At 41.6% G+C, this 24000-nt stretch overlaps 1 protein-coding gene across 2 annotated transcripts in view; it reads left to right on the top strand.

The window, feature by feature from the left end:
* Nucleotides 1-24000, top strand: part of FSTL5 (follistatin like 5) — a gene marked incomplete at its 3' end in the record, with an annotated part of 983490 nt that overhangs the window by 846717 nt on the left and 112773 nt on the right. Inside the window, exon 11 of one of the 2 annotated variants that reach the window (XM_082261832.1) lies at nt 10479-10505. The exons of the other annotated variant lie outside the window; for it this stretch is intronic. Within the exon in view, the coding sequence (XP_082117958.1) occupies nt 10479-10505 (27 nt within the window). The remainder of the gene's footprint in view (nt 1-10478; nt 10506-24000) is intronic. 2 annotated transcript variants of the gene reach the window in all.

Raw genomic sequence — 24000 nt, 5'->3', positions numbered from 1 at the left:
CGCATTCATCTTTCCCTCAAATGGAACCAGTCGTCCTGTCCCTGCAGCTGAAAAACACCCCCACAGCATGATGCTGCCACCACCATGCTTCACTGTTGGGACTGTATTGGACAGGTGATGAGCAGTGCCTGGTTTTCTCCACACATACCGCTTAGAATTAAGTCCAAAAAGTTCTATTTTGGTCTCATCAGACCAGAGAATCTTATTTCTCACCATCTTGAAGTCCTTCAGGTGTTCTTTAGCAAACTCCATGCGGGCTTTCATGTGTCTTACACTGAGGAGAGGCTTCCGTCGGGCCACTCTGCCATAAAGCCCCGACTGGTGGAGGGCTGCAGTGATGGTTGACTTTCTACAACTTTCTCCCATCTCCTGACTGCATCTCTGGAGCTCAGCCACAGTGATCTTTGGGTTCTTCTTTACCTCTCTCACCAAGGCTCTTCTCCCCCGATAGCTCAGTTTGGCCAGACGGCCAGCTCTAGGAAGGGTTCTGGTCGTCCCAAACGTCTTCCATTTGAGGATTATGGAGGCCACTGTGCTCTTAGGAACCTTAAGTGCAGCAGAAATCTTTTTGTAACCTTGGCCAGATCTGTGCCTTGCCACAATTCTGTCTCTGAGCTCTTCAGGCAGTTCCTTTGACCTCATGATTCTCAATTGCTCTGACATGCATTGTGATCTGGAAGGTCTTATATAGACAGGTGTGTGGCTTTCCTAATCAAGTCCAATCAGTATAATCAAACACAGCTGGACTCAAATGAAGGTGTAGAATAATCTCAAGGATGATCAGAAGAAATGGAAAGCACCTGAGTTAAATATATGAGTGTCACAGCAAAGGGTCTGAATACTTAGGACCATGTGATATTTCAGTTTTTCTTTTTTAATAAATCTGCAACAATGTCAACAATTCTGTGTTTTTCTGTCAGTATGGAGTGCTATGTGTACATTCATGAGGAAGAAGAATGAACTTAAATGATTTTAGCAAATGGCTGCAATATAACAAAGAGTGAAAAATTTAAGAGGGTCTGAATACTTTCCGTACCCACTGTAGCTAGCCACAAATGGGAACAAGAGTTTTTCATGGACCTCTTGGATACTAAATGGGAAAACATCTATACGTGTTTACACAGAGGGTCAATGTTTCCACACAGGAAAATGGTTTAAACATTTTTTCAAGGTGGTACAAGACCCCTATCAAACTACATACCGTAGGATCACCCCCAAGTGCTGGCACTGTAACGTAGAGTCAGGTATGCTTTTACACATCTGATGGTTACAGTACGTCCGCAAATCCAACCTTTCTGGAAGGAAGCCTAATGAATCAAATGACTTCATTTCCACTAGACTATTCCTCTGCTAAATTTTTGTTACTTCATTCTACCACCCTGAACTTGGCATATTTACTTTCCCTAGCCATACACCTTGTGAATGCAGCCAAGATTTGCATACCAGCCCATTGGTGTGGATCGTCCCCACCGACCATAACAGAGAGGTTTAGGCGCATACAGAAAACTACAGAAATAGAGGAGCTTGTACACCAAGCAAGGGAAACACTCTCTAATTTCAAGAAAACCTGGCCCCGTTAGCATTATTTCATCACAACAGATGAATATTCCAGGATTATAACTTAGCCTTTTCTTTGGTTTGGTCTCTGTACAGAGGAGGAATATGGAGCCCCAGTGTCCCCCTCCCTCTCCACCCCCCTTCCTTTCCGCTGACACCTCTTTCACCCCTCTCATTCCCTCCTCCCTCTGGTTTCCAATTTCCACCTGCCTTTCTTTGCCCCACACTATGTCGATGTTTTCTGTATTTGTTTTGCTTCTCATTTGTCCTTCCCATTTGACTTTTCTTTATTAGACAATATTTCTATTTGATAGTACTAATGCAGTAATCTAAATGCCATTACCACTTATCTACATTTACCCATGGGTACCTGACTGTTTCTTCCATGGCTAGTTGGCTTGGTCCCCACACCTAGTCCTTACAGGTCTGTTGATCTCTACCTTACGGAGGGTCTCCCATAGACACTAAGTCAGGCCAACCATGCATTTACTCACCTTCCTGACCACTACTCCCACTAAATCCTTCTCTGGATCTTACAATCCATTCCCTGACTCCCCCGTCTATCAATGTCTAGTTGCTAAATCCATTACATGGATAGTCATTAGTAATAGTACATGTTTTGCAACTCACAATTTATCTTTTGGATCATATTGTTTCCTGGTCACCTTCTTGCTTCCAGTTGGAAACCCATTGTTATAAGATGTCTCACCTAATATGTCTTACTACCATATGTGCATTTGATTGTATTTGTTTCAAATAAAGCGTTTGGAAAATAAAAATCACAAATCATTTTGACTTTCCCAAAGAAAACCATAAGCTGTTGTGCTAATGGACATTGTGCAGGCATATTCCACTGATGTCACTACAGGAAAGCCTGTGAAAAAACAATTGCAGCCAGCACAATTAGAAAATATACCATATGAAATAACACATGTGCCCTGATATCACTGTAGTGCATGTGGGCATGGAAAGGCTGTAGGACATAACTCCCTCACTCCCCGATTCTCTACTAAAGTTGGCCATACATGGCCCAAAATTTGGCCAATCCATCAGGAAATGGGCAGGGGGTTGTACAGAAGCCAATTTATAGACCAACTTCTGTTCAACCACCCTGTCATATTTTAGACACTCGATTAGCACTGCAGGCTACAGTTGTCAGTGCTGGTCAGTCAGTGTATTCTGATGGAGGAGAACTCCTCCAATGTCAGAATATAATAGCTTAGCGTGTGGATGAGGGAATCAAGTCAGTTTTTTTGTTCAACCAGCTGGTTGAGCGAAAAAAAAAATATTAATCTATGGGCTGTCTAAGACATACAGCATTTTACAACCTACATGACATTCACTAAAGGTTTAAATATACTTAAACAGACCTGCCAGTGCTTTGCAGGACTCCCTATGCTTTACCTATCACACATTTTCAATATGACTGCTGTGACCTCACCCTTTTATAGGGCTGGCTTATTCAAAATCCCTTATTAGCTCTTCAAAGCCAGCTGATAAAAGGCCATGCATTGCATTATGGTTACAAAGAATTGGATCTGGTGAATTTCTATATTAATACTTTGGGACTGAAAATGTTTAAACTGAACCTTATCCCTACTATCACTTTCTGCTAAACCACCAAAATGCATTGTTTTTGAGAGGTTTGTATATGAATATACAAACACCTCAAAATCTTGGGAAGAAAGAATCGGTTAAAAAAAAAAAAGTCTGTAACAAAGGAGGGTAAACATGGGTAAAAAAAAAAAAAAAAAAACTACACAGTGATACTTTTCCTACAATAGTACACATAAAAACAGGATAAATAAAAATATTGCACTCACAAGTGTGGATTCAGTGGGTACACATGTACACCTGTGTAGCTGTCACCGCTATGGGCAGGGAGATGGATTGTGCTTCAGACACTCCAGAAAAGCTGGTATAAAGGTCAAATACCACCACTGAGGGATAATAGCAGGCTACTCAGACTCCTGTAAACTAACAAGGCACCTTGGGAATGAGTTTTCAGAGAAACCCCCCTTTCATCAGTCCCCCACAAAACTTTTTTTTACTAGTTGGATACTGTACATTGAATCACCTGCTAACAAATGACACAATATCAGGACTGTGGTTCCTGATTCTGCCTTTCTTCTGTCTTAGTCTTAGTCCCTTCCCACCATTCTATAATTCAAATCACAATGCCAAAGAGAGAGAGTGGGATCCCCACATCTTGTGAAAACTATGTCAAGTTAACAGACCTGACAGATATAAGGAACCCAGTGAATGATTCAACCTGCAAATATATATGATATAGATTGATAGATTGATCTTTTTTAACTTACATAATGAGCTGTACAAATAAACCAAACTGTTTTGTTCTTTAATTATAATTAGAATAAAGTTTATTTAATCAGGCTTTTCCCCCTGACTTGCTATATTTTTGACGATAGCGTGGGCTTTTATTCAGGGAGGAAACCCATAGTGGAAAAGCCTGAAAACATATATAGATTTTTAGTTTAATTTATTTATGTCAGTTCACTTTTTTCATATGCTTCAAAAATGTAACTGAGAAAAAAAGGTAAAGCAATTCTACCTCCAACTGGAGGGATTTACATAATGCATGCAAGTCATTACAGTACCCATATAATGATTTTTTTTTACACTAATTCTTTAGAGACTTAGATACTTGAAAATAAATATTGTTTTAAATATGGTATATTTAAGAAGTATTATACAACGCTGCACAAAAATTGTTTTTAAGTTGGAATAACATGAATTCGATGCTATTTGTCATATGTCATATTTTGAACTGATCCAAGGAAGCATTTGCTGTAATTCGGTACAAAACATATTAGTAGCTCTTGTACAATTATGTAATTAAAGCTTTCTGCCAAGAGGACAAGGACATTAAAATTCTTCCTTACTGGAACTAGAAGAAAAAAGAAAGAAAAATATCCATAAAAAAGGCATATATACCTAATCTTTCAAATTTTGTGCTTGCAATGTAAATTAACATAAAGTATACATTATTTATTCTAAGGAAACCATGATCAGCCAGTAATGCTCTCTTAATAAAATGTTTAATGAAATTGTATAAGGGATTGATGTGAACGACTCTATGTTCTCTGTGATGTGCTAAATAAAACACAACATAAAAAAAAAAGAATCAATCTTATTTATTTTATTCTATAAGGGAACTTTGGTCTGATGGGAAAGTAGGATATTGTTTCAAAATGAAGCTGGTGATATTACCTGGTTACATATATGCATTTTACTGAACCATGATGAAAAACAATTCTCTTGAAGCTTGTTCTCATTATTGTACTACAGTGCAGCTTGTTCTCAAGAAAATACTACATGCAGTATATTGACCCCAATAATACAAAAAAGGAAATTCAGGTTACATGATTTTCTGTGAGGTTTTAGTGCTCTTTACAATGGAACGCCCTATGCTTAACCCCTTCCCTCCACGTTTTTGCATATATGCAGCCTTGCTGAAGTGGGTCTTCTTCCACAAGGCTGCATATATGCATACATGTCACAATATGCTCCCAGCTAAGGGACCAGGCTCTCACTGAGCCTTGCACCATGTACTAATGATAGGAACTGGAAAGCTTGGTTCCTAATCACATAATAGCTGTGATAGCCTCTGTTTGGTTATCATAGTAATTAATCACCGTAAATCCCTACCTAGTGAATGTTTTCTCGTCTGAATGGAGAGGAATATATATTGTATCTTTCTTTCCTTGCCAAAGAAGAAACATGTAAATGATCAGAAGTGTGTAAAATAAATAAATACATTAATGAAAAATAGCTAGATCAAGTTTGATCTTGGTCAGGGTTAGGCTTAGGATCAACGTCTGGGTCAAAGGTCAAACTCAGAGTCAAAGGCGAGGGTCAGTAAATTATAGTAAGGATTTAAAAAAAAAATGTAAAATATGTATCAGTGTCAGTTAGTGTCAAAGCCAGTCTGCGATTGAACAGCTAGAGGAGCAGAACGATTCGGCCGTTCTCCATCACGCCCACCTTAATGCACTCCTACAGAGTCACAGCTGGACTCTCAGAGGGTGGGGATTATTACTAGAGCATTAGAGACAGAGAGGGGGCAGCATTTACTGAAGCCGAGTCAGACATTTTTACTAGAGGATCTAGGAAACTGTAGGCGGATCCAGCCCGGCAGCGCCACCCACCAATTTCACCAGTGTAAGATAAAAAAGACCCACCATACGTCACTGATAGTGAAGGAAGCCTAAGGAGCCGTGACCAGCCCATAGGACCACACTTAAAGGGAACCCACCTAGCCCAGGGGGCTTATAAGCTTGAATGGTTCTAGTGCCATATGGCATTTAGAACCCACTAGATCTGGTAAGTTACCCAACTTATTAATCCACTTGGGACCAGAAATTGCTGACATAGCCAATCAAGCCTGAGCACGTGCACCTTGAATTTTGAAGATTCACTTTCACCAAGGACATTTCACCTTTTTTGAGCACAAAGTCACCGTATACTCTGGAATGTTCATTTATTCAATTTTATATTGTTGATTGTGATTTTTAATTTTTATACACTCAGTCACTTTTGCACTTTATGACACTGTTTTAATTATTTATTGGAATTTGATTATTCACGTATTATTCCTATTTTTTATTGATATTAATTCATGTTATACCTTCTGTTTACACACTCACATTTTATTATAGTTTTCGGAATGGATATTGCTATCCATTAATTTATATAACAGCAAGCGCTGTATTTGGTCCCAAAAGACCATTCAACATTTTACTAAAACATGTCAAAGATGCAAAATTGTATCCAGGCATTAGAATTTATTTTACCCTACTCATGAAGAGGTTAAAGAGAATTTGTCACTTTCACATTTAGGGAGCCCTCACCAATCTTTCACTCTCTACCCCGCCACTGTTTTTCTTTTTGAGATTTGAAAATACTCCACACTGACAGATATGGTGGAGCTTGTGGCCTATGCCTCTTTCTCCCAAGATGCAATGTTAGGGCCTGAGCTGCTAGTTGGAAGACCTAAACACCATCTTAGTGTGTTGTAATAAAGAAAAGGTGTCCTTGTGGGTTGATTTCCCCTCAGTTTCTTACTTAGGGATAGACAGGACAAACAGAGAAGTAATTCTTAACAGTGGGTTTAAACTTTCCTCCCAAAAAGTTTTGCTTTAACTCTTGCTGTCTTGCTGTCACTGACTTATGTTGGTTATTTTGGTGGCAGCAACAACATCTAAGCAAACTCTCAGCCCCTACAGCAGCCTAGATTTTTTTTTTGTTAAATCTTTTTACAATAAACCAGCAGCTTTCCAGTGAAAGGGCCTAATTGAGGTTTAACCACTTTCCCTCCCCCGTTCCTGACTAGGCCAATTGTCAGTTTTTTCTCTCCATGCAACACTGTACAAAAAAAATGAAATGTCTATCATTAAAATAGATGGAACATGATTCATAACCTGACATCACATATTTCATAATGATAGCACAGGTACATATAGTAGTAGCAACCGGTCGGGATAGGTCTGACGCGTTTCGCTATGAAAGCTTTCTCAGAGACCACTTAGAGATCCCAGGTTGACAAAGTGCTAGTGCTACCAGAGTGAAGATATGAGTCCAAGGCACGAGCCGTCCATCAGATGGTCCAGATGGTTAGTAGGTACAACCGCATTAAGGTTACGGGGTGAGAACCCCGAGCCCACCAGGGAGAATGAGTGCCGAATCCCGTACCCTCAAAGGACAAGAAGGGGGGAAAAAAGACATACAAATCCCCACTTCAAGGCAAACGGAAGTCCACAACAGCGCTCACCCAGACTGGTAAGAAGACCCCATCGCAGAGGAAGACAGGGAATGGTCTAAAACCATAGTCCAGGGCAGTGGAGAGCCGTTATGCATCCGAGGGGGAGAGACAGCCGCGTACCATGGACTCATATCTTCACTCTGGTAGCACTAGCACTTTGTCAACCTGGGATCTCTAAGTGGTCTCTGAGAAAGCTTTCATAGCGAAATGCGTCAGACCCATGCCGACCGGTTGCTACTACTATATGTACCTGTGCTATCATTATGAAATATGTGATGTCAGGTTATGAATCATGTTCCATCTATTTTAATGTTTATTATCTATATATTTATCAATAAAGGAATGTTTATTTTTTTTTATTTATCTTGATTGGTGTTTATCTATGATGCTCAGACTCACTGGTGTTTGATGCCCTCTCCATCATCCCCTCATTTTATAGGTGCAATTGGGGTCCCCTCTTCTTTTTGACGTAGGGACCTCGTTATTCCTGTTTTTATCTAATGTGCGCTGTCCTGTGTGTGACGCTAGCTTTTTTCATGCGGCAAAATGTGTGTTTGCTTCTGCATTTGGGTTGCCATTAACAATTAATGGCACTGAAATCCATTTATTGTGAATAAAGGTATCCATACACTATACAATCTGATTTTACAACCTATATACACTTTCCTTTAGATTTACCAAAAGTATAGAATAGGATGACCCACCTATCTATTCATTCACTCTGTATCCAATCAGGCAGTCCCTTTCACTACATCAGGGGTGTCCAGTTTGCAGCCTGCGGCCTACATGCGGCCCCACATAGTTTAGTATGCAGCCCAGGCCTGTCTGAAGGGACGCTGGGGATGCCATGCAAATCTAGCAGCTGTGGCAGCCTACATTGATAAGCCAGGCAGATGCATGCTTGAAGAAATGCTGGGGAGGCTGTGCAAACATAGATGTTGGGTATAGGGAGTGTGTGCTAATGAGGTCAGCTGGTGAACTCCTTCCTGTGTCTTATTGGTTTTTACATTCTAAATCTATATACCAAGAAGTTCTGAACTTTTCTATGGAATACACCAGGGGCTAGGGTAAGGTCTTTTTCTAAAAATAATAGAAAGCATTTATTTTTCTACAACAGAGGTACATTAATGGTGTATTGGTACAAGGAGCTGGGATTTAGAAAAAAATAAAAAAGAGGCGAACTTAGCCATTAAGCCAGTGGAGTCTGTACAGCACATGTGCTACTGGTGCAGTTGAAAACTGGGAAGATTCACTAATATGTGTTTCTCTGGATAGGCTGCACATTAAAAGAGCCTTGGGCCCCTTTCACACATACGGACTGTTCATTTCATCAGTTCAGGCACGTTTTTTTGTCATCAGTTTTTTTCAGTCAACATCAGTTTCACATCAGTTTTTTATCCTTTGTCATCTGTTTTTCATCCTTTGTCATATGCTTTTCATCCGTTTTTCATCCGTTATCATCCGTTTTTCATCTGATCCATTTTTTTAATGGATCAAAAATAGGGCTTCCATCCTTTCAAAAAACAGATGTTGACGGAAGCAGATGAAAACGGATGTAAATGAATGATCATCCGTTGTCATTCGTTTTACCATAGGAATGCATTGATGTTCATTTTTCATCTGTCAACGGATGGATGAAAAACTGACGAACGGTCCGTATGTGTGAAAGGGGCCTGGCAGTATTAGGGTTCCATTAAGCCAGTTCCGGAACGGAAGATTTTCCCCCTTAATGACCAGGCCATTTTTTTGCGATTCGGCACTGCGTTATTTTAACGGATTATAATATATGTGCTATATAACATTCCCAAAAAAAATCTAATTTTTTTTAACATTTTAGGCCAATTTGTTTCCTGCTACATACTTTTGGTTAAAAAAAATCACAATAAGCATTCTTTGATTGTTTTGCGCAAAAGTTATCGTGTCTACTAACTATGGGAAAGATTTATGTCATTTTTATTGTTTTTTTTTTACTAGTAATGGCGGCGATCTGCGCTTTTTTTAACGGGACTGCGACATTGCGGCAGACAGATCGGACCCCTAACTGACATTTTTGACACTTTTGGGGGGACCAGTGACATTACTACAGTAATCAGTGCTAAAAATATGCACTGTTACTGTAATAATGACACTGGCAGGGAAGGGGTTAACACTGTGGGTGATCAAGGGGTTAAATGTGTACCTAGGGGTGTGTTTCTAACTGTATGGTGGTTGGGTTTGTGAAATGATCACAGAGACCTGTGATCCTATATAGAAGGATCACAGGCACTCTGTGATCATTCCAGAGAGAAGAACGGTCAGCCGTGTTTACAACAGCTGACTGTTCTTCTTTCTCAGTGGAGCGATTGCGGGTGCCAGGCGGCAATCGGAGCTGCCTGCCCCATGCATCTAAGTCCCCGTTGCCGGTGCATGACCAACGTAGACCTACGTCATTTTGCGCGGGAGGGCCGCCCTGCCGCAGTAAATCGACGGTGGGCAGTCCGGAACTGGTTAAAATATAACCTTACTGTATATAAACATAATAGACAAACAAAGACAGAGAATACCAGAAAGGAATGTGTGCCCAAAGTGTGCTTAGCCTTTTCAAGCTACTATAAACTTCATACATTAAAAGGGCAACATGTTGGAAATAATCTGGAAGTTTCCTAACTGTATTTTATATATATTGTAATTTCATAAACTGAAGTCCCAAAGTAGGTATATTTGTAGATGGTATTTTGGACTTCCCAAAGACAAAGTTCTAAGCTGACCCCTCAAATGTGTAGAATACCTGTCCATCACTCCACTGCAATGAGCATCTTATTTTTACAATGTAAAGCAGTGTCAGTGTGGATACCGGTCTCTGCTAAATATTAAAAAGCAATGCCCCTGTTATCTAGATACAATATAGCCAAGAGTAAGGCTGAATGATCTTATACTAATAACTTAAAGTGTAGCTGTGTTCAGCATTAAAATACTGGAGTGCTTGTTTGCCATTTTGCATAATGAACAGACATTTCCATAAATGATTTAACATACAGTAGATGTTTATAATTGCAGCACAAATCACTGTTCTGCATATTCACGTACTCATCTGTTTCTTTTATTTATTTTTGTTTGTGTCTTGTTTTTTTGTTTTTTTTTTCTTTCCAACATGCTGCAGTGTCCAATATATTGTGGCGAAAAGAAGGTATTCAAAAAACGCATTTATTATATTTAGCCTTAGCAGTAAAAGCCATTGATAAATGTGGTATTTTGGTAATGATTTCATAATACCATTTAGAATTTCTTCTCCTGGCAGTCATTTTTGATTTAGCATTCATGTTTTAATGTGCTTTATGTGCAATATTTTGATTGGTGATCAGTTATATTTGTATTCTTTTCTGATGAAGAGATAAGGGCACCAGTAAAGAAAAAGGCAATGCTATTCAATACGAAACACATTCATATGTAACAAGGAAATTGGCTGCCCTCTGTTTATATACAATTAAAAGCAATTGACAACTGTTGAAATTGTATTTGTTTTATGCTTATAAAATGTTGATAAAGTCAAAAGTCAAAGTGTAAGATATATTTACTGTATATATATATATATATATGGTACATATATATATATATATATGGTATATATATATATATATATATATATATATATGTGTATGTGTGTACCTTAAAGGTTTTCTGAAGTTCAGATTTTTTTTTTCTATTAAATATTCATCTTTATTATATCTGTCACATAACAGAAAGGGCTCAGTGTTGTCATATTTATGATCAACTATGATTTTTACTAAATAGTTTTCACTAAAAAAAAAAGGCTTGTTCATTCATATGGAGCAATGCATGATGTTTGTATCTCAAAGCAATCAAACAGCAAATATCTTTCCTGTCAGTCTCCATGGCAGCCTACGTGTGGGTTAACCCCGCCTCCACTCCAAGGGTATAGGACCCCCCTCCCATAAATTTCAGCTCTCAGGTACAGCAAGTGTTCCTTTTTTGTCCTCCTCCAAGGACCTACAATTCTGATGTTTTTACTATTGTCCGGCTTACCTCAGGATACTATGGATGGTGTCTGCATGTCCAGCGCCCAGCCACGGGCGGGTGAGTGACATTTAAATTCCCCTGCTCTCTGCAGTTGACTGAAGCCTGGCCGGCATTTTCTGACATGGGTCTGAAGATTCGCATTACATCTGTTCATGGCAGCAGTATTTGTTATTTATGTATACCTTGTTTGTCTCTTTTCTATCACTTTGCGGTGTTTTGTTTGGCCCCAATGGCGCTGGAACGCTTCCTGCGTTCCAGCAACCCTTCCTCTTCCTCCTCTGCCTCCTGAGACCAATCGGTGGACGTTTCGTAGTCCCGCACATGCGCAGTACGTCACGAACGAAGCCGAGGCTTGGTTCGCGCATGCGCATTAGCGATCACGGTCGCATCACCGCTGACGTCATTCCGGCGGGAGATTTAAGCAGCTGACGGTTCCCCTGTACTTCAGGAAGTACTGTGGGCGTTGCGGCAGCTTCCCTGTGTCTCTGGATTCCTTGCTACAGGTATGTGCAATGGATATTTGACTGCAGAGGGGGAGGGGGGGCGGATGGTTTGCTACCTCACAACGTATCACTATCTTGGTGTCTGATGTGTATTACCTTTCTTTATCAGTCTGGTTGTTGGCCTGAAGTATGGATCCTGCGTCACCGCCCTCCTGTGGCCAGCCCTCTCACAACAGGTGGGTGCTGGCATTTTTCAGGGGGGGCGGGGGAGGGCTAGCTGGTCCCTGTTTCATGGCTAAATCCAGTGTCTCCCCGATTTTCTCTTTTTCCATCAGCTCTTCTAGGCCTGATTTATCCCAAGAAAGAGACCCTGTCAGACCTTGTGGGAGTTCATCCTCCAGATCAAAGCGCCATGAATCTCCATCAGGGAGTAGGCAGCAAGGGAGACGCTCTAATTCCTCCCCCAGACACCACAAACAACACCAGAGTCACCGCACATACCAGAGAGCCTGTTGGGGTTGTGGGGCGCATGTCCCGGAGGACAAGTCCCTATGTGAGCTATGTTTTGCTCAAGCAGCCGGTGAGAGGGTGCACGAGGACCATGGATTGGAATCTCTAGTGAAGAGAATAGTGCAACAGTCCCTGAAAGAATGGGGTACGGTCCCACCACTTGGTCCCACTATGTCCAGTTCTCCAGCGGAAGTGCAGGAAGATCAAGGCCCCTCTCAACCGAGCAATACTTCTGCAAAATCATCTGACAGTGATTCGGAAGAAGAAGGGGCAGTAGGCGGCTTTGAGTTTGCCCTGGTTTCACCCCTGATCAGAGCCATTAAGGAAGCTCTAAGATGGGAGGATCCTGTGTCTCCCCAGAAAAAGCAGCGGAAGTTCTTCAAGCACCTCGGCAAGGAGCGTGTCAACTTCCCTCCCCTCTCTGAATTACAAGAGGTGATTACTGAAGAGTGGAGTAAAGGGGATAGTAAGTCTTCCCTATCTTCCAAACTTGGGAAATTGTATCCCTTCAAACCTGAAGATGTCGCCCGTCTGGAATCTGCTCCCCTTGTGGATGCGGCAGTTACAAGATTAGCAAAGCATGTCACTTTGCCCCTGGATGACGCGGTTTCCTTCAGAGATCCCTTGGATAGAAAAATAGATCTAGACTTAAAGAGGATCTATGTGACGGCCGGAGCGGCCTGCAAACCCGTTATGGCATTAGCTTCAATGTCTAAAGCCTTGGAAGTCTGGGTGTCTGATATTGAGACTAAACTTGGAAGCATCTCGGAAGAAGCTGTTGAGAGCTCTCCTATTCATGAACTCAAGTTGGCTTCAGTATTTTTAGGAGAAGCATCTATTGATGTTCTGCGCCTTCTGTCCAGATCAATGTTATCTTCAGTGATGGCAAAAAGGGCCTTGTGGCTCCGCCCTTGGCTTGCGGATCCAGCCTCTAAGCAGGCATGGTGTAAGATCCCTTTCGAGGGTACTTCTCTTTTCGGGAATAAATTAGACAGCGCCATTGCAAAGGCTACTGGCGGAAAATCAGGCTTCCTCCCACAGGATAAACGTTTATTTGGTCAGAAGAAGTCTCAATCTAGGAGGCAATTCACTGAGAGATCGAGAGACGCCCGCTCTTACAAACCTAATAGAGACTTCCGGAGAAATTGGAGAGGTGGTCAATCTTCTACTCGGAGATCATCCAATCTGCTGGACAAGAATCCACTAAATCTTTTTGAGATTGGGCCCGTTCAGACATGCCAGGTGGGGGCACGTCTTCTCCATTTTCAGCGTGTCTCAATCACGGACTTTTGGACCGTAAGGACGGTCTCTATAGCCCACAGATGGTCATTCCTGGCAGATCCGGTTCCACGGTTCATTCCAACTCACTTGCCCTGTCTAGAAGAGAGAAGAGAAGTCTTGCTCGCCTATGTAGCTCAAGGAGCAGTAGTTCCGGTTCCAGAACAGGAGAAATTTCAAGGTGTTTATTCACCCCTCTTCCTAGTCCAGAAGAAGAACGGAGCCTGGAGGCCCGTTATAGATCTTACATACCTGAACAAGTTCATAAAGAACAAAAAATTCAAGATGGAAACACTCTCAACTATTCAGAAGGCAGTACTGCCGGGAGACTGGCTCGCCTCAATAGACTTGAAAGATGCGTACTTTCATGTACCCTTGGCAACCGACTTTCACAAATATCTCCGCTTCTGTGTTCTGAATCGACATCTGCAATTCATTTGCCTACCCTTCGGCCTGTCTACCTCGCCCAGAGTATTCTCCAAAGTTCTTCTGGCTGTAGTGGCCTTCATAAGATTGAAAGGAATACGTCTACATCATTACTTAGACGATCTTCTGCTGCTGTCTCAAGAGAAAGATCAGTTATTGACACACAGAGATCAAGTCATTTCGACCCTCAAAGAGTTTGGCTGGCTGTTAAACCTACAAAAAAGTCAGTTGGAGCCCACTCGGCGCCTAGTTTATCTTGGGGCACAATTCGACACCGTCGAGAATTCAATCTCTCTCCCATTAGAGAAGATACCGGTAGTGAGGGAGAGAATCCTTCCAGCTCTTTCTTCTCCTCGGCTGAAAGCCTCTCAGTGCCTCAAAATCATTGGCACCATGGTGTCCACGGCTCCAATGGTCAAATGGGCTCTTTGGCGTATGAGGCCCTTCCAGAAAGGGTTCCTATAACAGTGGAACCCAGAAGAGAGGGATCAATACATTCATATTTCCTCCAGCATGAGATCCAGTCTTCTCTGGTGGCTGCAATGCAGGAATCTGCTCAATTATCACTCTCTGATTCCAGTCTCATGGACTATAATCACAACAGACGCCAGCAACTCAGGTTGGGGGGCTCATTGTCTGACAGAGATGACACAAGGAAAGTGGTCTTTTCAGAGACACACACCAGTCTCCAATATACTGGAGCTCCGAGCAGCCTACCAGGCTCTTCGATCTTTCCAACACCTGGTGGAAGGGAAATCTGTAATGATTCCGATGGACAACACCACGGCAGTGTCTTATGTAAAGAGACAAGGTGGGACACGGAGTCTCTCTCTACTACGAGAGTTAGACCCAATTATGTCTTTGGCCCAGGCTTACCTAATAGATATCTCGGCAGTCTGCATTCCAGGTTCACAGAATGTTCAAGCAGATTTTCTGTCCAGGGTCCAGTTGAACCACAACGTGTAGTCTCTCCATGTGGAGTCGTTCAAATGGATCCTGTCACTGGGAGTATCTCCCAAAGTTTACCTGTTCGCCTCTCCTTGCAACCACAAGTTGGAGAAGTATGTCACGAGAGGCAAATGCCATCAAGCCTATGGGACAGATGCACTAACCGACAGGTGGGAGTTCAGCAGGGCATATGCCTTTCCTCCAGTACCCATCATTCTCAAATTTCTGCAGAGACTTCAAGCGGAAGATGTAGAGGTAGTGATGGTGGCGCCTTTCTGGCCGAACAGGCCATGGTTTCCGCTGCTCCTACAGCTTAGTTACCGGGACCCGGTCCCTCTTCCCCTCAGACCAGACTTGCTTCTTCAGGGAAAATCAGTGCACCGCTGTCCTGCAATTCTCCGGTTGACGGTCTGGTTCTTGAGAGGGAAGGGTTGGAATCGCTCGGCTGCCCATCTACAGCCATTTCCACCTTGATGAATGCTAGACGACCAAGTACAAACAAAGTATACTGCAGAATCTGGTCAAGATTCATGAAGTCTGCATATCCAGAAGGTATGTCTTCCTCAGTCCCTGGGATTCAAGAAATACTTTTTTTGAAGTTTTCTTCAGGCTGGTCTGGATATGCCCCTCTCAGTGGCAACTCTAAGAGTCCAAGTTTCGGCATTGTCTGCCTTCTCTGGGACTGATTCAACAGTTCTTTAAAGGAGCTGTCAGGCTCAATCCTCAAAGAAGACCTAGGTTTCCAAAATGGGATCCTAAATGCCCTCTCAAAAACGGGCATAGAATCCTTGTCTTCTATCAAGGATCTGCCCATCCGGACTGTCTTCTTGGTGGCCATTACTTCGGCTAAAAGGGTCTCTGAGTTAAGTTCCCTCGGCTGTAGAGAACCATTTCTGACTTTCTTCCCAGATCGGGTAGTGCTGATACCCATGCTGAATTCACTTCCGAAAGTCACCTCGGTGTTTCACCAGAATCAGGAGATCGTTCTGCCTACTTTCCGGTCATCTGATGAGTCCAATCCTCATCCGTTGGATGTAGGAGAGTCCTTAAAAGTCTATCTTCAAGCAACTGCACCTTTCAGGCAGTCTGACAACCTCTTTGTCCTGTTCTGGGGGAAGAACAGAGGTAAACCTGCTTCATCCAGGACTATCGCATCATGGATAGTGGCAGCTATCCAACAGGCCTATAGAGCTGAGGGTCTGGCTCCTCCGGAGGCGGTGACGGCGCACTCTACAAGGAGTATCTCTACTTCCTGGACGGCCTCGCGGCACGTGGCTCCAGATGTGATTTGCAGAGCGGCTTCATGGTCTTCGGTCAATACTTTTATGACCCACTATTGTGTGGAGCCTGCTTCTCTGTCCTCAGTTAATTTTGGTTTGACTGTTTTGTCTGCAAATAGCATGAATTAAAGTTTCTTTACTAAAGCATTCCCACCCGTGTGGCGTGAGCTAGTTATTTCCCACACGTAGGCTGCCATGGAGACTGACAGGAAAACGGAAAATTCCTATCAAATACTTACCGTAATTTTCCTTTCCTGATAGTCTCCATGGCAGCCGGAGTTCCCACCCTCTCGTCTTGGATTTGGCTAAGATATGGAACACCTGCTGTACCTGAGAGCTGAAATTTATGGGAGGGGGGTCCTATACCCTTGGAGTGGAGGCGGGGTTAACCCACACATAGGCTGCCATGGAGACTATTAGGAAAGGAAAATTACGGTAAGTATTTGATAGGAATTTTCCGTTTTCATGTTTCCTAGTTCTTAACCCGGTATTAAACGCAAAAGCAAACATTTATTATATTTATTATATTGCAGCTTACCATTTCTTAGATGTGATGACTGCATACATTTTTTTAGGCTTTCTTTCTTTTGTTTTCATTTAGCGATCTGGCGAGTTGTTTTTCAAAAGAACATACTTTCCAGTAGAATGTGGTTACAGAAATGAGACAACCCATTTAACTAGCAGGGGTGCTTACAATGATCCACTTTTATGTAATTATGTAAAACCATTATCCCAATAGAAAAATTAACTGTTTTCTGTCTCTGCTTATAAAGTGTTAGCTGGAGATTGGCATCAATTTGTTAGTGTATCTATATCTGCTAGTAAATATAACACTCCCCTCCCCCAAACTGACAATGTTGCTGCCCAAAGGTGTCCCCTGTGCCCATTCATCCAGAGTGGGGGCATTCTAATACAGGAGGTGTATTACTGGCCAGATCACTAGGTGAAATCAGAAGGGATAAAGCCTAAGAAAAGAAAACCAATGCAGCCACCAAATCTAATAATTGGTAAGCTGCAATATATTACATTTTTGGTTTTGGGTTTAATGCCTCTTTACAGTTTGCCAAAAGAATACAATCCATGTAAAGTTTTCTGTTTTTATTTTTTTTCCCATTCTAAAATAGTTTCCATTAATACAGTGTTTAAGCTTTTTCACCTATGGCGTGTCATTGATCTACTACAAAAAAAAAGGATGTTTCCAGTAGAATTTAGCAAAATCAGTGCTATAATTAAAACTTTGGGAGCTCTTCGAATATGTATTGTGAAACACTAAAACAGGGGTGTCAAACCTGCAGCTCTTGGGCCACATGTGGCCCAAGACAACTATGACTGTGGCCCAACACAAAATTGTAAATTTACTCTTGATTTTTTTTTGTTTAATTTTTTTTGTAAAAAATGCATTTACTCTTAGCAATCACATATGGCCAAATAAAAATTTGACAGTGTCTCTTTATTGGACTTTTATAGGTTTTATTTTCCCAAAGAAAAATTTCCCACTCTTTACAATCATGCCTTTTTCATGCCATTGGTTTTCAGCAGCACACAAAGGGTAAAATTAAAAATAAAATATCCGATGAGAACCTTGAAAACCAACGAGAATTGCTAATACATCCATCATAACAGATATTAGTTTATCAAAAAAGTGTCACACATCGTACCAATTTTATACTGCCGTCTTACAAAAAAAAGACATTTTATTACTCAGATAGGTACATTATCTATACCAGTGATCATTCCCTTGCGATCTGCCTGGCTTTTTCCACTTATCAGCTATCCTTATTGTAAATGTACGGTATTTCATATGTGGCCCAAGACTATTCCTTGTCTTTCTATGTAGCCCAAAAAGGTGAAAAGGTTGGACACTCCTGCCCTAAAATGTCTCTGTGACCTTTTCATATTGTTCTCAGCTAATTCGTTATCCTCTTATATATATTTGAAGGCTCTCCCTGCAATAACTCCTATCCCTGTTCCTATCTAGGGATGATCGAACGGTTCGGGTCGACCATCGGTTCGACCCGAACATTGAGTGTTCAAATTTCGGCCGAATTCCGAACATTTTGTGGTAAAATTTCGGAATTCGGTCACCCGAACCGCCCAAAATGCAATGGGACAGGAGGTGGGAGGGATACTTTTAAGTGTCAGCGTTCCGTCTAGTGAGCATGTTGCACTGCTGATATATCTACAGCAGGTATACGTGCTTGCTAGTCAGCTATTGTGCAAAATACATTTTAGCGATACACACATCTGCTGTATTTAGCGACAACTTTGGGTCGCATAGCAGTGTGCGTTTTGCAGGTGAATTTCACCGCGCAGAGTTGCCAAAGCCTCAGTGACAACTATACATAAATTAAACTTCATTACAAAAAAACTGAATATTTTTCTTAGAATTTCAGCGCAGGGATGGTGTTACCCTCCTTTCATAAAGTGCAAATAAATAAAGTGCATAAATTGCATAAATAATCCAAAACATCCAACTAAGCAAGAACAGAGTCCTTCAAAAGTCTTTGTTTATGTGGTGCCAGAGCAATACACAGTGCCTTTAATGCAGGGTCATTGGTGTCAGTTATAGGAACCACCGTACAATGTCACCACCACCAGCTCTGGCAAGTTAACGCCTGTTCTTGTTGTAAGCATTAAGGCGTCACACACATCTGCTTTATTAAGAGCAAAAGAAAGGCGCGGTTAAGCAAAAAAGTCATTTTGGAAGGTTTGGCATGCTATAATTCTGGTTCTGGACATGTTACAGAGCTGAAACTTCACAGGTACACTTTTAGACCCCCCCCCCCCCCCAGACACTAAATCCAAAGAAATCTCATTTTTTTTTCAATCATTTTTTCAATAATTGGCTCTCTATCAAAAATTACAATTTTTAAGAACTTTTTTTTGCCTGATTCATAGTCCCTGGGGCATGACCCAGAACCCTAGGCATTTTTTAGGGGCATTTATTAGGTTTTAGGGCTTCAAAATGGTGTTTTTTGATTCCCGAAGTTCGGGTCCCATTGATTTCAATGGGGTTCGGGAATCCGAACCGAACTTTCGGGAAATTCGGGTGTTCTGGTCGAACCGAACTTTTCAAAAGTTCGATCATCCCTATTCCTATCTACCTTTACATTTCTGTTGTACTCTATTACCTTTGGTTTTCCCCTCTCATTTTTTTTTTTTTTTTTACATTCTGAATATTATAAAATGTTTAGGGAATCTAAAAGAGAGATTAATGCTGGCCATACACTAGCAGAAAAATTGTTTGAAAATCTGTCATTTGGTCTGTTCATTAATTTTTTGTCCAGTTAATGGGCACAAATAAAAAATAGGTTTCACATTTTTAGAGCCGAAAAATCAAAGGAATGGTTTGGGAAATTCTGTCAAACGAATGATAAATTGAAAGGTTAATGTGTTTCTAGTCTGAACTGTTTGCCCGAACAAATGAAAAACTGATTCATTTATGTCCATTGAATGATTTATCGATCAAAATTTGGTCATTACATGATGGAAAAATTGTTTGCTCTCACGGCCGAGAGTTCGGTATTCGAAAACGAGTTTGACCGATTTTTCCACTAGTCTATGGCCAGCATAACACTGCCTTCTAATTGCTATGACAGGTGTGCAGAAACGCCTAGGACTTTAAGTAAAGGGATGTAATTTTTCTGAGCTCAGACAACAAATATTATTGTATAATGGATAAGGTGATTCCCTCATTTTAAAGGCAATAATAAAAAAAAGAAATATACATGCTAATAACAATGTAAGCACTATGAAGGACTTAATATGAATTAGCATACAGGTATATGATAATTTGAATCTCTGCACAAACATTTTGCTCCGGTGTGTTGCTTTGTCTGAAAGGACATTGTGATACCGACAACTCAAAACTATTGTTTAACTAAACAATGCATGGACTGAAAATATTTACATAGAGTCATAACAAATCTTTATGACCTTAGCTATGAATCTTGAAACTTTTTTTTGCAAATTTTCTATCGGTCTCTGTTGGTTAAGCAAGGAAAATGTTTTTTGGTATAAGTTAACTTATTAAACACCCCAAAATATTGTGTTTATGCTGACCCACTAAATGTGTGCCACTTTGGATAAAGATCTCTAATGAGCAATATTTATGTTACTACTGTCCCCATAGAAAAAACCCTAATGCAAAAAAAGAAAAAAATATATCATTTGTGTTATAACAGTTTCTGGAGTTCAAATGGCTCTTTTTAAACCCAACAACAATCTTGTATTGCTTTCCTTCTCCTCTGCATGTTACCACAGCCAGATATAATAGATGTAAAAATAGATTAAATCTGGCATCCCTTGATTCCCTAGCAATTTGAATAAGCACTTTCAGCGCTGGATGGTGATGTGCAATTAGCAAGTATATAGTCCACAGTTTATTGGAATAAAACTGATACTAAAGGAGAGGGGATTTATGACTCTTATATCAAAAACACATCAGTCTGGTGGTCAGGTTTACCAATTGGGTTTATATAAGTATCTACACAATATAGTGTATTTGTCTGCTTCTGTAGTTATTCTTTAAGTAAGAAAGGCCATTTAAGGAAATGAGAAACTCCCTGCATTTGCTTCTTGAAGCAAACACAACTTTTGTGGGACAGTAATGCAGGATAAGAGGGTATGTGTAGGTTTTTTTCTTCCACGTTTTTTTTACATATGTAAAATGGTTACCAGAAATGATTAAAGCAACCACCTGTACTTTTTTTTTTTTAAAGCCTGTGGTGTGTTAAACACACTAATGGGCCATACACACAATAAGATTTTCTGAAGACTTTTTCCTTTAGACTTACCAAAACCATATGATATGAGGTCAAACCTAAACACTTTCAATTTTTATGCAATCTGGCAGGCCCTTGCACTACATAGAAAAGGTAAATCTGAAGGAAAAAGTCTTCAGAAAATCGTATAGTGTGTATGGCCCTTTAAATAACACCCGGTGCAAAAAAAAAGTGCACACAAAAAACATGGGAATACAAAAAAGTGCACAGGGTGTGCAAATTGTCCACCTCTGAAAAGGAAAGACCCTGACCCTGATCCCCCAGGGTGCAAGGCTCCTGACAGTGACTAAGGTACTCACTTGGTCCACCTGGCCAAAACCAGGCCGACCCTTTCTCTGGAAGGACTGCTGAAACAGCCCACCCCAAGTACTTGGTGGGGCTATTTTGGCAGTCCTCCCAGACCCCCATGAGTGAGGGAAACTAAGCCAGATGGCCATATCCACCCCCCTCCCAAGATTTTCAGGGCAGGCCCGAGGACATTCACCCTACTAATCACTGTGAGTAAAGTGCACACATGCAAGTGACAAACACACAAATAAAAGCAGGGAAAGGGAAGTGGAGAATTGCTTAAAGTAACATGGTGCAATACCTTGGCAGGCCCTTCAGCCAGGAATCAAGAATTCCTCTGGTCCTGGCCAAAAAAGCGTGGGCCTAGAGGCAGGCGTGATAAAAGTGTGTAGTGGTGCAGTGACCAAAGTGCTGAAAAACTCCAGATGAGTTCCCACACCTGTAAGAATTAAGGCACCCCTGGCTGAGCCATACCAGGGGCACATACACCATGGGCTTCTCTCAGAGCCTGGCCTTTGGCCAGACCAGTACCTCTCTGCCCCTACCAGGAGGCATCAGAATCTGGACAGCTTAGGGAGAGCCTTGCGAACAAGGTCATATTTAACCCAGGAGGAAAAAGGCCCTTCCACCACCATCCCATTCCTGCTAAATTACATCAGAAGGGATACTTACCAGCGCCCCTATCCATCTAAGGGCACCAGGAATCTCCCCTCCAAAAACTGATAATAACGGCTACTACACTTGATCTTGGCCAAAAGGCAAACACCTGTACTTGTGAACTCACAACAATCCACTTTCTCATATGGTGTCGCTTCCTCGTTTTCTAGATAAATGAGGTTTGGTTCCAACACTGTTGTTTTGCTACTTAGGGGGATTCTACAAAGTTTGAGCCATTCAGAGTGTGACTTTCATTAAGGAACACTTCAGATGCATTTCTACTGCATTTTGGGGATTCTGCTGCTTGGGAAAAGTGCCATGATAACAGTGTGTTCTTTAAGATAACTTTACTAACCACCACCATTAGCATAAAATATTATAAATAGTGTTGAGCGAACACGGACTGTATTATTCGTGTTCGTACCGAATAATTGGATTTTTTGTACCCGAACACGGACACGGACACTTTACTGTATGTTCGGGTAAAAATCCGTGTTCGGTCGTTTTATTTCCGGGTTTTGCATGCTTTGGCGCTCTTTTCATGGCGGGCTTTCAACAGCCAATCAACAATCGTTTAACTGGTGTGCCTTAAGCCATCCCAGCCATGCCTGCAAATGTCTCAGTAGCTGTGATTGGCCGTCTGAAGCATGTGACCAAGTCTTTATAAGTTCGAGGCAGCCGCAGCGGCGTCATTATGCTGCTTAGATTCAGGGACAGAGCACACATCAACGTGCTGGCTGCTGATTAGGGAAAGATAGGCAGGAAAAAACCATTTGTGTCCGGATAGAATTGAGGGACAGGTCGGAGTGTTTAGGCAGGGCGAGTTGTAGGCATTTTAGGGATAGAGTCTGCTGAATTATAGGGTCAGTGTCTTCTACAAACTACAATCGATATTGCTGTGTGGGGGGTGGGGTCTGCACTCAATCCTGATCTACGATCTCTTCTCAATCCTGTTAGGGACAGAGTCTGCTGAATTTTAGGGAAACTGTGTTCTACAAACTACAATCGATATTGCTGTGTGGTGTGGGATTGGAGATAGGCAGGTGTCAGTGATCCACATCCATTTTTCTGTGTGTGAGCTGCAGTGAACACAATCTTTTTGGGCTGCAGTGAACACAATCTTTTTGGGCTGCAGTGAACACAATCTTTTTGGGCTGCAGTGAACACAATCTTTTTGGGGTGCAGTGAACAAAATCTTTTTGGGGTGCAGTGAACACAATCCTTTTTGGTGTGCAGTGAACACAATCTTTGTGGGGTGCAGTGAACAAAATCCTTTGTGGGGTGCAGTGAACACAATCTTTTTGGGGTGCAGTGAACAAAATCCTTTTTGGGGTGCAGTGAACAACATCCTTTTTGGGGTGCAGTGAACACAATCTTTTTGGGGTGCAGTGAACAAAATCCTTTGTGGGGTGCAGTGAACACAATCTTTTTGGGGTGCAGTGAACACAATCTTTTTGGGGTGGAGTGAACAACATCCTTTTTGGGGTGCAGTGAACAAAATCCTTTTTGGGGTGCAGTGAACAAAATCATTTTTGGGGTGCAGTGAACACAATCTTTTTGGGGTGCAGTGAACACAATCTTTGTGGGGTGCAGTGAACACAATCTTTTTGGGGTGGAGTGAACAACATCCTTTTTGGGGTGCAGTGAACAACATCCTTTTTGGGGTGCAGTGAACACAATCTTTTTGGGGTGCAGTGAACACAATCTTTGTGGGGTACAGTGAACAGAATCTTTGTGGGGTGCAGTGAACACAATCTTTGGGGGGTACAGTGAACACAATCTTTGTGAGGTGCAGTGAACACAATCTTTGTGGGGTGCAGTGAACACAATCATTGTGGGGTGCAGTGAACTCAATCTTTGTGGGGTACAGTGAACACAATCTCATACTTCTGAAGGTTTGAGGGTGCTGCCTGTTCCATACTCCCCCTACTCCTCATCTAGCCTTTTAGGGGTACAAACAATAGTAATTGGGGCCTAGTGTGGTTGTGTACGTGTGATATACATACACTTTTTTGGGATCATATTTTCTA

Source organism: Pelophylax lessonae, assembly GCF_965119305.1.
Source record: "Pelophylax lessonae genome assembly, chromosome: 1".
NCBI lineage: Eukaryota > Metazoa > Chordata > Amphibia > Anura > Ranidae > Pelophylax > Pelophylax lessonae.
This window is presented reverse-complemented; position numbering and strand designations above follow the sequence as displayed.